General features: G+C 44.0%; 1 protein-coding gene across 1 annotated transcript in view; it reads right to left on the bottom strand.

Annotated features, from left to right (window-relative positions):
* Positions 1–12240, bottom strand: part of COQ10A (coenzyme Q10A) — a gene marked incomplete at its 3' end in the record, with an annotated part of 31789 nt that extends 19549 nt beyond the window's left edge. Inside the window, exon 1 of the mRNA XM_088473129.1 lies at positions 11936–12240. Coding sequence (XP_088329255.1) covers positions 11936–12060 — 125 coding nt within the window. The remainder of the gene's footprint in view (positions 1–11935) is intronic.
* Between the last annotated feature and the right edge of the window lie 5596 nt (positions 12241–17836).

A 17836-nucleotide genomic window follows, 5' to 3' on the forward strand; every position in this document is an offset into this window, starting at 1 on the left:
GTTTCAGGGGTTAAATTGTACATTTACTAACAGACAATTTGTATATTGATCTTTAAATGTTAGTAAATGTGCAATTTAGCCCATGAAACACAACATAAAATTTTATCAAAATCAACCTTTAGTAAATTTACCCCCAAGTCTTCAGCTCTGTAAATCTAAGCATGTTGAGCAGCTTTGACAAGTGCAGTTCCTTACATATACGTCCAACGCATCACTTCTCTGTCACTGCCACAGTGGTCCTCTCCTATCAGCCAATGTAGAGAATACTGGGCACCTGGGTCTGTCTGGCATTCTTATACATGAAGCCACTATATGCATCCTTCAAATTACTCAACTGCTTCCTTTATTTTGATTATTGCCTGTACATTGCCCAAATCAACTCCTATGTCTTATAAATACAAGTGTAGAATAAAGAGAGTGGAGCAAGGGACTATCCTACCAGCTACTCAAACCCCGGCCAAGCATCAGTGTTCACAGTAGGTTGGAGTTTTTTTTGTGTTAGCCATGTGATGTATCTGGACACCAAACATTTGTGATGCAGTCATTAAGAGTTAGCACGCAATGACAGCCATAGCCCAGAGCCAATAACCTCTGAGTGCTCACTCTCATGCATAGTAGCAGGATCCGTGGCCACTGCAAGGTGACTGCAAGGGACTGGGACTGTAAGGTGACCATAATCAAGAAATCTGAGATGCCTAAAGCTGCGTACACACGTTCAGATAAAGTGACCGATTTAAATGATAATGATTTTATCGTTATCGCTCAAATCGTTCACTTTAATGCTCCTGCAAACGACCAAACGATGGTCGATGCGCGGGCACGAATGGTCGTTATCGACCATCGTCCGTCACCCGGGAAAACCGGCATACATGGCCAATTTCGACCATGTTAGCCTGTTTACTATAGGGACCCGCGATCGTTAATCGCGGGTCATTATAGGTTAATGCATGTGTTGGATGATCGTTATCGAACATCCAACACATGCAGAACGCTGTCAAATCAGATACCCTGCGGGCAGAGGAGATAGGGAGGAGAAAGAGCATCTTCACTGTCAGCCACTTGAGTTCTACCGAATACAGAGGTTCAAGCAGAGGAGCCTGTAGAGCCCACAGAACCAAGGACGAATCCCACGGAGCCACCGGAGGGACAAAAGGAGGGTGAATGCGGTGAACACCTTCAAAGAATGTTCTAACATCAGGCAGGGGAGCAATCCTTCGCTGGAACCAGATTGACAGAGCAGAAACCTGAACTCTAAGGGAGGCCAGGCGGAGGCCGAGGTCTAACCCAGCCTGGAGAAAGGCAAGCACCCAGGGGATCCTAAAAACTGTAGGGTCATAGCCTCTCGGGGAGCACCATTGGAAGTAAGAGTGCCAAACTCTGTAATAGATGCGGGCTGAGGCAGGCTTACGCGCCCTGAGCATCGTCTGGACACAGAGTGAGAAAAACCTTTGGCTCTTAAGAGGGATGACTCAAGAGCCACGCTGTCAAAGACAGACGAGGTAGGTCCAGGTGCAGACAAGGGCCCTGCGCTAACAGATCCTGCCGTAGAGGAAGTGGAAAAGGAATGTCTATGGAGAGACTGCGTAGGTCTGTGAACCAATGTCATCTGGGCCAGGCTGGAGCTATTAGTATCAGTGTCGCCTTCTTGCTCGAACTTTCGGAGAACCCTCAAGAGGAGGAAAGAGTTATGCAAGATTAAATGCCCCACCTCACTGTCAGAGCATCCACGAAGGCAGCTGAGGGGCCTCTGGCCCTGGACCCGTACCTGGGGACCTTGTGGTTGTGACGTGAGGCCATGAGGTCTGCCAGGCCCCATTTGTCCACCAGGAGTTGAAAGACATCCGGGTGGAGAGCCCATTCTCCAGCGTGTATGTCCTGATGGCTTAGGAAGTCCGCTTCCCAATTGAGGACTCCGGGAATGAACACTGCCGATATTGCAGAGAGATGACCTTCGGCCTGGTCCAGATTGTTTGCCACTTCCCACATGGCTGCCTGACTCCACGTGCCTCCCCGACATAAAATTAAAGCTTGGGGCTGTCTAAGCAGTGCCTCTGTCTAAAGGGGCGACCGGTCCTGCCGGCACCAAACGAAAAACTGCCTGTGGCTGGAGTATATGTGGAGGAGGACCAGTGCATCCTGGGAGCTAAAGCTTTAACTGTTTGGTGCCCGGACCTCTGACCACACACACCCCATGGTATCCTTGTGGATCCCCCATGGACCCTGAAAAAGAAATGAGCACAGCAGTATCTCCACCTCCTATTTCACATGGTTACTGCAGGAGCAGAACTGCACAGTGCTGTGTAGCCCCGCCCTCTACTCAGCTTCACAGCTGTAACTCATCTCATCTCCCAGCGCCGGCTCATCACGTGATGCCGGGCCGCCTGTCTGACAGGGGTCTAATCCCGGGAGCGACCCAGGAATCTAGTGGAAAGGGGGTATTAATGGTTCCGTGGCACAGGACATCTTCCCCATCTGATCCTCCCCCAGTTCAGCTCTGCTGAGTTTCCTATAGCACGCGTGTGGTGATTGTGATGTCTAATAGATTCATGAGGATATTTAGATATACATTTTTTTTTCTTTGATAATGTATCTTATTTCAGAAATAAGATGTAATGATTATGTCCCAGAGGATTACATTAATAGGTTCTAGTGTTCGCTCTAGCTGCTTGATCGGACAGGGCGCCGACCATGAAAGAGCACACATCTACGTGTGGCCTCACAGCCTGCCCCCCTTTCCATCACTTTGGGGGGCATGCCCAACACTTACGGAGATGCTGGGCTGCCCCCAAGCCCTCGCCACACTGAACAGATGCTGTGTGCATAGCATCTATTCATCCAGCAGTGTGTTCATCCACAACATATACCCCCTTGCGCTGGGCGGACAGGAAGAGGCGCAGCGGCACAGTGGGGGTTGGAGCACCATGGGCCCAGTGATGTCAGCCTGTGAAAAACAGGGAGCAGGTAAGTGTCTGCTACACCACAAGGGATGGTTTGTCAACATTCTATCATATCCACATTATGAATGTTGAACTTAGATACGACACATCATATTTTGCACTTGTGCCTTGAGCTAGGTACACATTTGTACAATCATCAGACATTTTTTTTCTATTTCTGATCCGTTCAGGAGATACCTGAAGAGCGTGTAAGCACCTTCGATCAGAACACTGATCATATCTGAAGATCAGGTTTTTTATGGACTTCCTAATATTCATCAGGTGCGATGGTATAACAGATAAAATTTTAGTGTGTACACACGACCATTCTGTCTGATGCTACTGCCGATGATCCCCCAGCAGCAGTGCCATCTTTGTGGTTGTGCATAATTAAATCTTTAATGTGGATTGCAGAGGGATAAAGGGAAGGAAGGAACAGACACTGTACACCATTTTTATCAGCACTGAGAAATAGGTAATTGGTTTGGCGTCTCTAAGTTGTGACACATGCAGGCAGCGTCTGTCTTGGTTGTGACACACACACACAAAGAGCATCTCTGTGTATTATGACATATGAAAGAAGTGTCTATATATTGTGACATCAAACAGGCGGTGCCCGCTATGGCTGGTCTGAGACCCCCAACCATGGCTCCCATCTTAGATCCAGTTAGGCTGAAAAGAGAGACCCATGGTAGGAGGACAGATCAAGAGAGATAAAGGAAAGGGAGGGAAAACAGAGCGAGAGAGCGCGAGACACACAGTGTGTTGGTTGGTTAGGGAGGAGAGCGAGAAAAGCAGGTGACGAAAAAACAGTCCGGGGCCAACATCTAGAGGAATGTATTCTACAATAGCAAAATACTTCCACACATTAAAGTGAATAACAAATATCACCAGCGGTCTACATAGGCAGGGTATTTAAAGAGTGTGACTGGAGTATTTTGTACAGTAACTATAACCATATTCACAATTGCATTAGCAACAGTGCAAGCAGCACGGTTAGCATTACTGCCTCACAGCACTGAGGTCTTCAGTGATCGCGTTGAACGTAAATTTTAAAAAAATTGGGGTCCTACATGACCATTTCTGGGTTTCATCATAATTTATGCTTTAGAACTCCCCACATGCTCCTCAGAGCTTCCCACATGGCACCACACATCCCCACATACACCTAGATTGCCCATCTGCTACCCACACATAGCATCAGACCTCCCCACATGCCCCTTAAACGCATGTTTCACACATCCACCGTTCTACATTTAATATGACAAGTCTTAAGGAATTAGGCATATTTATCAAAGAAACTTTGCGGTATATCCCCGAAAAACAACCATATTTTGGGGGTGGAAAACAATAAAGAACCACCCGGATGTATGTACTGGAGACCACAACAGATATTGGAGATACAGATGTGTCCTCCTACCTCTAGCCTCAATATGCCACGCAGCACGACATGCCTGGGGTGAGAGACACCCGGTCCCGCGCATTAGTGCTACCGTCGGGAGTCTTTTTTGCAGACAATGCATCTAAGCCACAATGCGATGCAAATAGGACACACACGAAAGACTGTGCTGAGTCATTTGATATGCGACACTTGTATATCTGTGTGCGACTGTAAACGGAACTTGGCATGGAAAAAAGCTGCAGCCGTGACATTGTAGCACTTCGCATGCAGATTTAGAGACTCAGTTGCACCCAGATATAAAAGTGTTGCATATCAAATTAGCACAGTGCATCCTAGTCGCATTGCAACTTAAGCGCATTATCAGCAAAAAATACACAAAAATACGCCCGGTGCTAGCAGAGTCTTATGGGACCTGGCACGATTGCAGCAAAGATATGCGAGGACACATCTGTATATGCTGCAATCCCCCATTTCCAACCTCAGAAGCAGCCCTCAGATTTTTCCAGGCATACATCACATACGCCTATGCTCACGTTTTTATCCATTTGCTTTCCCTGTGAAACACACTATTAGGCGGAAAATAAAACAGCATAAATAAAAAAAACATAATTAAAATAAATTTTCAAGGGGGTCAAAAAGGGGCAATATGTGCCATTCTCTTTTGGGTGCTCAACACGATAAATAGGCCCAAAACACGCTAAGAAAACTGGCATATTACATAGGAATAGCAGCCTTAAGCCACCAGGGCAGTATGCTCTAATCTAGCTAACCACCTTATATCTGGTGCACTACGTATAGACTAGCAGCTATTTACATCGCACCCAGGTATGGGGTGCCTGAGGTAGAGACTCCCTGCTGCTTGCAGTACATGTTAGCCCAGGACAGATCCGTAGTGCAGACTGTGGCACCTAGGGCTGACTGTATGTGGCCATAGCTCAGCCCTGCCCGGAGGTGCAGCATCAGTACATGTTGCATGGATGTGGTTGGGTGTTGGAGTGGGCAATCTCCCCGATTGCCCACGTGGATCCACCACCCCCTGGAGATGGAATGCGGGTGAGATTCGATTCTCCGTTACGCAAGGCTTGTTGCAGGCTGGGAAGGTGATCTCCTCTTCTTCGTCTGTCAAGTGGTCTGGAAGGTTGCGTCCTGTCTGTGGATCGGGCTGGTCACATTTGGTCCCAGGCACTCTTCATGGAGGAAGCGCCCACCGTGGGAATGTATGATGCTGAGCCTGTCACTGCGAGGAGAGGGAATGGATACAGGGGAGACAATACAAAATCACTATTGGCACGGCCAAGTCAGATTTTGCAAGAGAGCATGACCCGCTCATTTTTCAAACTGGGTCCCTTGTCGCCGATAGCGTGTAAAGGACGAGCTATAGCACATAGCTGCGATCACTGGTCTTGGGTTGGATTTCCCCCACAGCCTAACTGTGTGGAGTTTGTATATTCTCCCCATTCTTGCATGGGTCTCCGCCAGGTACTACAGCTTCCTTCCACAATCCAAAAATATACAGGTAGGTTAATTGGCTCCTAACAAAAATTGTCTGTAGTGTGCACATGTAATAAGGAATATAGATTGTAAGCTCCACTCTGGCAGGGACTGATGTGACTGGCTAAATATTATCTGTAAAGCGCTGTGGAATGTGTGCGCTATATAGATAACTGGTAAATACAACATTAGGACAGATGCAAATCACAACATTTTAGGTGTCTACATACTAGACAATGTGCTCACGATGCGTTATCATGAGCAATTTCCTTTGAACTCTCCCCGGCAGCTCCCAGGCTCTCCAGGACAAGATATGGTGCTAAAAAGAGTCCAATCTGACTAAGATCTATCTTGCACAAAATTTATCTATTGCACCAAATTGTGTATGAGATTGGCAAATCTTACCTGCAGCAGTCAATATCTGAAAATGCTATGTACGACCAGCGGCATCGTGGACACATTTTACACGATTTGTCGTTCCGATGAGTAGAAATCGGGAGAATCGTGTAAAATATGGTCTAGTGTGTAGGCATCTTTATTTTGTTGAGTTTATAGTTGTACTTGCTGTAAGATTTTACTAATGCGCCTCTCTTCCTGAAGATGAAACCTCAGAGGGCTACATGTAACCATTTTTTTTGGTCTTCTCGCTAAAACGAGTGTGGGGTGCTCACCACACCTCCACCAGTTTAAAGTGGAGGATAGAGGTCTGCCAGTTCTGTATTACAAAATAAGTGACGTCCAGGAAAACGCTGCACAGTGCTCTTTCCAGTGCTCTGACTAATGCAGGTTACTCATTTTACAGTAGGTGATACAGATTAATGCCGATAGTTGAAGAACAATGCAAGTAATACATTTGCTTTGTGTCAGTTTTAAACTGCTTGTAATGGTCACAAGCATTAGCACTCTGTAGAACAGTGGTTCCCAAACTATTGTGAATCACGGCACCCTAGAGTATCAGCATTTTTTTCCTCTGCACCCCTAGGCCAAAAGTTTCTCATTAAGAAACTCAGGAAAAATGATTAAAATAAGCAAATTATGCTCAGCGTTCTTTCTTAGGTTCAGTTATGTGGTGGTAGACAATGTCGCACTGCTCTTTGTCCACATATTTTATGATTGAAAGCTACCAGTACTGGTTTTGCCTTTTTCATTGACCAAAAATCATTTTATTTGGTCCTGGACCACCAACCCATGGAACTCCTGCAAGTAGTCCGTGGCATCCAGTTTGGGAACCACTGCTGTAGAATATAATCTAGCTCTATGGCAGCGCTCATTAAGTACACAGTAATGGTGCATACATACGGTCAGATTTTCCTTCAGATCTGTACAATAACTATTTTAAAAATTGTTCATATCTGAAGGAAAATCTGACATATCTGACATATCTGACATGTTTGTCAGATGAACAATGCGCGTTCCCGCTTGTCAGATAACGATATCTGACATCTGATGTGTTTGCAGTCAGATTTGGACGATTCCATTCATTTTAATTCAGTAAGAAATCGTTCAAATTGTTGGTAAAATCGTTCAATCATTCATCTGACCGTGTGTATGCACCATAAGACTTGTATCAAACCTACTAAAGAGATTGCGTGGAGACAATGCCCAAAGCAACCAATCAACTTGTAGCTTTCATTTATCTAGTACATTCTATAAAATGATAGGTAAAATATGATAGGTTGCTATGGGCAAAGTCACTTGACCTCTCTAAAAGGTTTGCTACATCTCCCCACAGTGCACTATGCTGCAGGAAAGCTCTGAGAACACTCTTCGAATATTGTTAAAAGTTAGAACAAACTACAAGATTGCACTTTTTCAACACCAGTGTGTATGATCTCCAAGACCTATAACTAAGGAACCATTAATTCATGTAAACATAACATTTACATAACAAACACTTGGAAAGAAAATGAACAGTGAATAAAAACTATGCAGTAACAAGCAAACATTAACATAATGTGAAGTTTAAGAAAGGGAATTGCGTAATATGGCGTAGAAGCAGCACCTCAGATCAGGTCACCTTGAGACGACTCAAAACTTTGATTATTAGCACAAAGGAACTGTGAGGGCATACTGCCAGGGCCGGATTAAGGGCCACATGTGCCTAGGGCTGAAAATGGTCAAGGACCTATAGTGAGAAGGGGAGGAGCTGTGATCAGTGCCATGTGGGCATCTACCCTCCTATACTATTAGACCCAATGTGTCCCTAAATACATAATAGAAAATTTTGAAGAATGTTATGTGAGAAAACTAAAAATATAATTTGAATATTTAGCATGTGTGGCCAACTGTGTAGACAGCTAGGCAGATTGTCATAATCATCAATCTGCCATAATGATGGGCCTATTTGTAGGTGGAGGCCTGGAGCATTGTTAATCTAGGCTGGAATACTGCAGACTAATATATGCTGGAGTGTCCTCTGAAACACAGCCTGTCACCTTGTAATGGCAGCCATGATAGCAGCAAATAATACAAATTTACCAAACGTATTATGGTCTCTGCCATCCACACAGATTAAGTGGCAAGTTGGCAGTGGTTGACGACGCACGGTTTCAAAGGAGCACTGCCATAGAACTCAATTCTATTCTACAGAATTGTCATGCTTGTGACCATTACAAGTAAAACTGGCTCAAAGCAACTTTTTGCTTACATTTGTTTTTTTCAACTCTCAGCATTAATCCAGGCTTAATAGGCTTCAGATCGCACAATAAACACTTACAATGAATTATATATAAAACAATGCGGTCCTAATATTTCGCTTCTGTGAGAATGTGCTGCTGTATGAGGGGGAAGAGAAAAACTAAAATAAAAAAACGGACAAAGGCCAGACTTGTACTTTACCATATAAGAACGTTAATATTTTAATTTCCTCCCAAAATCCAATTGCACAGAGTAGTAGTAATTTTATTAAATAGTACTAGAAGAGAGGTTCTCCAGCTAAACACATTACAGATGATGAATGACCCTGCCACCACATTTGTGTCCCTTTTGCTAGTGTACTCTCATAATTGCTCTGTCTGCCAGCCAAGGACTGCATGTCCTCACTATCCTACACCTCTACATGTAATGTATGATACTGTACAACACTAAAGCTGGGTACACACCTATGCTATTGTCAGGCCGTTCCTTCGATATCGAGAGAACGGCCGTTTGACTGTATAGGTGTGTACATTGAGTGTTAGCCTATAATGCTCCTGCAAAGACGGGAACGGGTGATTGGATCTCGTGCTGACCACCCGATCCCATACAGTTCTGTACACACTGAGAGCTATGTCTGCACAGTGTCTACGCGGCTCACAGGCAGCTGACAGGGGGTCACACTGCACAACCAATCAGGAGAGTTTTACCTGATCAGCCGCTGATTATACAGGTGTGTACCCAGCTTAATACTTACACACATACTAAACTGTCCTATTACAAATGTTTGGGTGAGTTTATATACAAATTTCTTTATGGGTATACACTGAAATTTTCACAGTAACTTAGGGGACAATTCAATTGAACACAATGTTGAATAGCGCCGGAAAGGAGTTTCCGGAGCTATGCGATTCGCCGAGCTGTTAAACCCGACTAAGATTTATGCTCGCACCCTCCAGAGATGCAATCAGAACTCTGACTAAACTACGACTACAATGCTAGTTTCGGGCTTAGTGTGTGCCCAAATAGCATTGCAGCCGGCACCGAAGTCTGAGAATGCAGGTTACCGCGACTAACACCCGGCTTTAGGCGCCTTAACCTGCATCTCCTGACTTAAGATGGCCACACATCTAAAGATTATCTGTCCAACCAGCCAACTAGTTGATTGGTTGGACAGATAATCTTTAGATGAGTGGCCAGCTTTAGGTGCAGGGCGCGATGGGGACAATTAATAGCTCCGGAACTCCTTCCCGGTGTTATTATCCTTTATTTATATGGCGCCAGAAATGTTCCACAGCGCCTTACAAAGTACATAAATAAGTGAACAAGAAACCAGTGACTTACAGTACAGTACAATACAGGACAAGGATTATATACATTGCTGCATTAGCGATCTTAACACTCAAATAAGCAACAGGACATAAGCAACCACATATTAGACGCCCAAGTGGGGAGTGAGGCGTAGATAAAGGTATAAGTAATGGGAAGAACCAGGACCGGATCAGAGGCCAGTTCTGGTTGCTTCTACGTCGTTTGTCCCCCGTATTTTGGCAACCAGGGCTGGTTCTGTCCGGCGCTGGTTGTACTTGATACGGGGGAGCCCTACATAATTTGTCCCCGTAATGTTGCCCAACCAGCACTGGGTCACTAAAACCTGGAGGTGGCGGGCTGCTCTTTGGGGGGGAAACCATCCCTGCATCTGTGTTTATTTTATTAAAGACAAATGCATGCATCACGGATCTCCCAATGCATCAGTCTTTTGTTTTTTGGGGTTTTTTTTTTACAAATGACGCCGCTCAAGACGACGGACGCACGATGCATCGGATCATGTGATCGTATGTCAGTGTGTGTCAATCGTGTGGCCGGGACTGCCAGGGAGTTCAGGGGAAAAAGTAAGCTGAATCTCATGTTATGCTGGTCGTAAATCCAACCCCTTCCTTTTGTTTATTATATTGATCTCTCTGATAATTATCAAAATCTCATTATCTTGTACTGTGCTTATCCCCCTTCTCCTATTTTCTTTTCTGCACCCTCCCCCCATACCGGTTTATCTTTTGAATTTAAGAAAATTCAATATAGTTATAACAAAAAGTATGTATCTATTATATATGTATAAATAAAAACAACATATGATTTAGGTAGCTAAAAAAAAAAATTGTTAGAAAAATTTCAAAGAAAAGGGGCTTAGTTCATAGATTTTTGTAACCGAAAACCCTATTGTGGGAATCCAGTAAGATACCAAGGAGCACGATTCATATTTTGTCCATGTCCACATATCAATACCAGTTGTAATTGCATGTTCACGTCTTGTTTGGTAAGGTCACAAAGCCATTCATATCAAAATATAAATGAACAAATTGCTTAGAAATTCCTGCATTTGTATAACTCAGATTAGAAAAAATGAATAGGAATGGTTCACACACAACCAGTTTACCCTAGAAACAAACATATAATACAATGCATATGACTCAATTGGAACTCTGCTAGAATTTGTTTTCTCTGATTATTTCCTGCATTTTGGCATTATTATAGTCCTACGTCAGAAATATGAATTTGCCTCCAATGTGTCTCATCTCCTGCCTCATAATCACTATAAAACAGCTGACCGAAGGATTCCTGGCTGCACATGATGCCTCTGCTTTAATGAAGGCTGGTCCGCTATTAGATAACACTACCTAATTTCCAGTTGCATACCGTTAATACATGCCTTGTCTCAATAGGCTATTCAGCTACATGCCTACACTTCACACCCCCTTGGCTCATTGCATGGCCAAGGTACAGATGTCACAATTGGTTCTTTATGATGCAAAGTGCTACTGTTTATAAAGGGGATCTTTGCATTACAAAAAGTCTTCCCCAGTACAATATAAGGCGGCTTCAGCTACTACTGGACTGTAAACAAAGAGATACAATTGAAGAGTAATAGCATGGTTTCACACACCGTGTGATTATTGTAATAGGGAAAGATCCTACCTGTCTGCATACATGGGAATTAGAGCAGCAGATTAATGCTACAGTTCTTATAGCTGTATAGCCCTACAGCAAACATTACTCTTCCCTCACTGCTAAGGTTTATGTGAACACTCTAGTCGTAGCCATGTAGTAGTAATGGCTATGCCTCACTGCAGGCGTAGTAGAGAGGTGGAGGAGGGTAACTGGAAAAATCCAGACAATAATAGCCCTAGGCGGCAGGCCTGAAACTGAGAATATAAGTATCAAAAGGACTCTTGGTAGCGTCTGTGCCATACACACACATATATCTATATACACTCATAGACTTGTCATAACACAGACTATCCCTGCTACTATCACCGGCCCCGCACACAGTGACTGTGGCGCCCGGACTTTTATCACACCACTCCGGCTGGTTCCCCTCACGGCCGGGTCACTACTATTGCGCTCCACGATTCACGTGACAAAAACCCCGAGAGGCCCCGCCCTGTACCCGCGCGCACCCCACAAATACTCTCACCTGATTGGGTGCCGTTGCGCTCGCGTCCGGCAGCCCCGGAGCCCCTGGAATGTCGCGAGCCCGACAAAGTCGCTCAGGGAGCGCGCGCCCACTCCGGTGAGGCGGCTCGCGCACTTAGCGGCCATTCCTAGAAGGAAGGGGGTCGAGATGCACCGATGTGAGCGGAGTGTAGATTGGCTGGGAGGAGCCGCTGCTCGGCCAGACTCCTAGGTCGTCTGACCTCGGAAAGATGCCGGTTCAGATCACCACAGTCCCCTGACTCCTACGTCATCACGTTACCATAGCGACCCACGGTGACGTTTTCTCGAGAGATCAGTAGTGACGTTGGCTGCATTGAATGTCGGGACATGTAGTTCTGTTTTAGTCTTGCCCCTAAATTATTACATTAGGATAAGGTATCTCTCACTCTCACTGGCTGGCAGCTGGTTGGGTTGCTTGCTGACTTGCTCTTAAAACCGCCAAAATAGATTATCTGACAGCCTGAAAAAGAAATAGTGAAGTTCTGTAGTGTAATCCAAAGTCACCTCAACACTGTTCCATGTAATTATAATCTCTGATTACCTATATGCAGTTTGTCTTAAATTTAGGGAGCATAGATATGGGTACTTCTTGCAATGAAACTATTATGTATATTTTAGATGGTTTATGCCAGGAACTATTATGTATATTTAAAACGAGGCTGAAGTTGGCTTCTTATTAATTTCTTATTCACTTCTTATTCATTTTCCAGCTTCTTATTCAGAAAATGTTACATTAAAACATTTAAATAAAGTTAGATCACTAAACTAACACTATGTAAACAAAGAATTGTGTCCCTTACACAGTTTACAATTATTTCCTGGCACAATAAGGATTTGGGCATGAAAAGGGCAGTAAAGCGGGCACATGCACCTGGTTTATCTCATTTTGAATAAGAAGCTGTAGTTGTGCAGGGGTTAACTAGCTTCGATCATCAAATGTTATACTTGAAACCCACAGAGGGTGGTCAGGTACATATAACCCACTTGTCATTTGCCTTGACCAACAAGGATTTTGGCATGAATAGGGCAGTAAAGTGGGCACAGGCTCCATAATTTGTCATTTTGAATAAGAAGCTGTAGTTGTGCAGGGGTTAACTAGCTCCGGTCATCACATTTTACACTTGAAACCCACAGAGGGTGGTATGGTACATATGACCCACTTGTCATTTGCCTTGACCAACAAGGATTTTGGCATGAATAGGGCAGTAAAGCGGGCACAGGCACTAAATTGTCTCATTTTGAATAAGAAGCTGTAGTTGTGCAGGGGTTAACTAGCTTCGGTCATCAAATGTTACACTTGAAACCCACAGAGGGTGGTCAGGTACAAATCACCCACTTGTCATTTGCCTTGACCAACAAGGATTTTGGCATGAATAGGGAAGTAAAGCGGGCACAGGCACCATATTTTGTCATTTTGAATAAGAAGCTGTAGTTGTGCAGGGGTTAAATAGCTTCGGTCATCAAATGTTACACTTGAAACCCACAGAGGGTGGTCAGGTACATATGACCCACTTGTCATTTGCCTTGACCAACAAGGATTTTGGCATGAATAGGGCAGTAAAGTGGGCATAGGCACCACATTTTGTAATTTTGAATAAGAAGCTGTAGTTGTGCAGGGGTTAACTAGCTTCGGTCATCAAATGTTACACTTGAAACCCACAGAGGGTGGTCTGGTACATATGACCAACTTGTCATTTGCCTTGACCAACAATGATTTTGGCATGAATAGGGCAGTAAAGCTGGCATAGGCACCACATTTTATCATTTTGAATAAGAAGCTGTAGTTGTGCAGGGGTTAACTAGCTTTGGTCATCAAATGTTACACTTGAAACCCACAGAGGGTGGTCAGGTACATATCACCCACTTGTCATTTGCCTTGACCAACAAGGATTTTGCCATGAATAGGGTAGTAAAGCGGGCACAGGCACCACATTTTGGCATTTTGAATAAGAAGCTGTAGTTGTTCAGGGGTCTAACCCCATATATCTAGGGCTGGTTACGGGATCGCGATGGTTGGGTTGCTGCCGGTCAGAGGCCCTGATTCAGAGCCGGACGCTCTGACAGAGCACTCGCTCTGAGGGCCTGATTCAGAGCCAGACGCTATTTGCGGACGGTCGTTCCAAAAAAGGGGCCGGCTATTTAAATTGAGCGCTCGCTCTTTGTGGTTTGTTGACGCCTCTATGTCTGAGCGAGCGAACGAAAATTGCGCTCGCTATTTTGTAAAGACGCCCATTTGCCGTTCGCATCACACGTCGTCTCCAGTATTAGATTAATCGGGTACATCGAAATGCATCTGAACTGCTCGCAGTGCTTGTAGTAGGTTTCTCTTACCGCTATCACTGCGAGCAGTTCAGGCTAAAAGACGACCAAGTGACGTGGTCGATGACGTTCCTTTATTAATTATGCACTCCCATTTGCGAGCGCACGATTTTCGACCGCAATGACTGGTTTGCGCATGCGCATTATGACCCATACGCATGCGAAGTTGTGCCAACATCGCTCAGAGCGAACGAGCGGCCGCTTACGAGCGGCTCTGAATCAGGGCCGGCCTTCTTGTTTTTTAGAATGGCCTCCTGGCCGCTCGCATAGCTGTGGGTGACCACCCACAGCTATAGCGAGCAGCCAGGAAGATGGTCAAGACCATCGCGACCATCGGGCTTGCGACGAGACCCTTGCGGTAGGGTCTCGTTGCCGCAAGCCCCAGAGAGATTTTCGGCTCTAACAGAGCCGAAATCTCTCCCACTGACATCACTCGTGATGTCAGTGGTGCTGCCCCAAAACGGAGGCGTTCACATGGGAACGCCTCCGTCTGGGCAGCCACCCCCCCGGCTTGCCCACCAAAGGGGGCGTGCTGTCACTCAACATCGACAGCACGCCCCCTTTGTAGCGAGACCCGGAGCGACGGCTTGCCCGTCGCTATCCGGGTCTCGCGCATGCGCACGACAGAGCCGCCTCCGTCTTGTGCATGCGCACTGGGCCAACATCGACCAGCTTGCGAGCGCTCATCGCTCGCTAGCGGGTCTGAATCAGGCCCTCAGGACACTGCCAGGACCCCCACTCTGCCAACACTGGCGGAACTTCCGCAATGAGGACACCAATGGCACTCTCGCATTGAGGACACCATCAACACCCCGCACAGCCGACACTGCTGTCACAGTAAGCCTTTGAAAGGCTGGTATTAAGACATATTCAATCTTTCCCAGCAGATTTTGATCCTTTTCAGTTTGCATATATGAAAAATCGTTGCACTGATGATACGGTACTTACAGTACTTCACTTTATTTTAGCTCATTTGGAAGCGAGGGATTCTTATGTTCGGATACTTTTTGTCGATTTTAGTTCTGCTTTTAACACGGTTATTCCCGTCTCACTAACATCTAAGTTGTTAGACTTGGGGTTAAGTGAGTTTATTTGTAATTGGATTTAAAAAATTTTAACTGACAGACCACAAGTAGTTAGAATTGGAGGAGCTGTGTCAGGGGAAGTGTTGATTAAGACTGGTGTTCCCCAGGGTTGTGTTCTCAGCCCCCTATGAATGATGAGTCCCATTATAGAAAAGAGATAAAAAAATTGGTTTCTTGGAGTGGTGATAATCACTTGCTCCTAAATGGTGATAAGACAAAAGAACTGGTAATTGATTTTTGTAGGAGATGTTTAGAGCAGAAATTGCCAGTGTCTATTAGCAATCAGGATGTTGAGACAGTTGAGTCTTTTAAATGTTTGGGTATCCAGGTGGCGTCAAATTTGACATGGTCTTTAAACACACTGTCCCTAATTAAAACGTCGCAACACCGCTTGTTTTTCCTAAGACGTTTGAGGGCTTCAGGAGTTAGTAAAGTAACCATGTTAAACTTTTACAGATGCTCAATTGAGAGCATTCTGAAGTTTGGTATTATTATCTGGTATGGCAACTGCACAGCTAGTGAAAGGAGTGCACTGGAACGGGTTGTTAGGACTGCTAGCAAAATTATTGGCGTGCAGTTGCCAACTATCCATGATGTTTATGGGCTTAGGGTTCTAAAGAGAACCAAGAGTATCATATTGCATCCAAGCCATCCATTTCATGAATTTTTTGATAAGCTTCTGTCTTTAAAGCGGATCAGAGTACTACGGGCACGTACGAGTCGCTTGAGGGTTAGTTTGCTTCCATCTGCTGTGCGCATGCTGAATGCTATGAATGCTATGAATGTATCTCTTAGTTAATTTAACATCATTATTTTATGTAACTGTCTGTAATAACCTCTACCATGGATTGCTATTACACTGTTTTTTAGCGTGCTTTTGTGCAACGTAATTTCGTCTGTCAAACTTGTTTTGCTGATGATAACAAAAATAAATACAAAGTCACCATTGATGTATCCGACCCATACTGTATAATACACTGTATCAGTGTTCCGCCTGCCGGAGTCAGGATTCCGACCGCCAGACTCTCGACTGGTGTTCATTTGTACTGGTTCCAGGGGAGGGTTAGGGTGTGGGGAGAGGTAGGTTAGGTAAAGACACTAGGAGAGGAGGTTAGGGTTAGGCACCGGGGAGGGTGGGTAGTGTTAGGCTACTTACATTATATTGTCAGGATTCTCACAGTGCGGATGCTGCTGTCGATACTCTGACCGGCGGCAACCCGACCATCGCGATCCCATAACCAGCCCTAGATAAATAGGGTTAGACCCCTGCACAACTACAGCTTCTTATTCAAAATGACAAAATATGGTGCCTGTGCCCGCTTTACTGCCCTATTCATGCCAAAATCCTTGTTGGTCAAGGTAAATGAAAAGTGGGTGATATGTAACTGACCACCCTCTGTGGGTTTCAAGTGTAACATTTGATGACCAAAGCTAGTTAACCCCTGCACAACTACAGCTTCTTATTCAAAATGACAAAATGTGGTGCCTGTGCCCGCTTTACTGCCCTATTCATGCCAAAATCCTTATTGTGCCAGGAAAATAATAATTGTAAACTGTGTAAGGGACACAATTCTTTGTTTACATAGTGTTAGATTAGTGATCTAACTTATTTTTTAAATGTTTTAATGTAACATTTTCTGAATAAGAAGCTGGAAAATGAATAAGAAGTGAATAAGAAGCTGGAGCTTGAATAAGAAGTGAATAAGAAATGAATGAGAAGCCAACTTCAGCCTCGTATATTTAAGATGGTTTATGCCAGGAACTATTATGTATATTTAAGTAGGTATATACCAGGAACTATTATGTATATTAAGATGGTATATACCAGGAACTATTATGTATATTTAAGATGGTTTATACCAGGAACTATTATGTATATTTAAGACGGTATATACCAGGAACTATTATGTATATTAAGATGGTATATACCAGGAACTATTATGTATATTTAAGATGGTATATACCAGGAACTATTATGTATATTTAAGATGGTATATACCAGGAACTATTATGTATATTAAGATGGTATATACCAGGAACTATTATGTATATTTAAGATGGTATATACCAGGAACTATTATGTATATTAAGATGGTATATACCAGGAACTATTATGTATATTTAAGATGGTTTATGCCAGGAACTATTATGTATATTTAAGATGGTTTATGCCAGGAACTATTATGTATATTTAAGATGGTTTATGCCAGGAACTATTATGTATATTTAAGATGGTTTATGCCAGGAACTATTATGTATATTTAAGATGGTATATACGAGGAACTATTATGTATATTTAAGATGGTATATACCAGGAACTATTATGTATATTAAGATGGTATATACCAGGAACTATTATGTATATTTAAAATGGTTTATACCAGAAACTGTTATTTATATTTAAGATGGTTTATACCAGGAACTATTATGTATATTTAAGATGGTATATACCAGGAACTATTATGTATATTTTAGAT

The sequence above is a fragment of the Taudactylus pleione genome, unplaced genomic scaffold, assembly GCF_031769625.1.
Source record: "Taudactylus pleione unplaced genomic scaffold, aTauple2 ptg000130l, whole genome shotgun sequence".
Taxonomy (NCBI): Eukaryota; Metazoa; Chordata; class Amphibia; order Anura; family Myobatrachidae; genus Taudactylus; species Taudactylus pleione.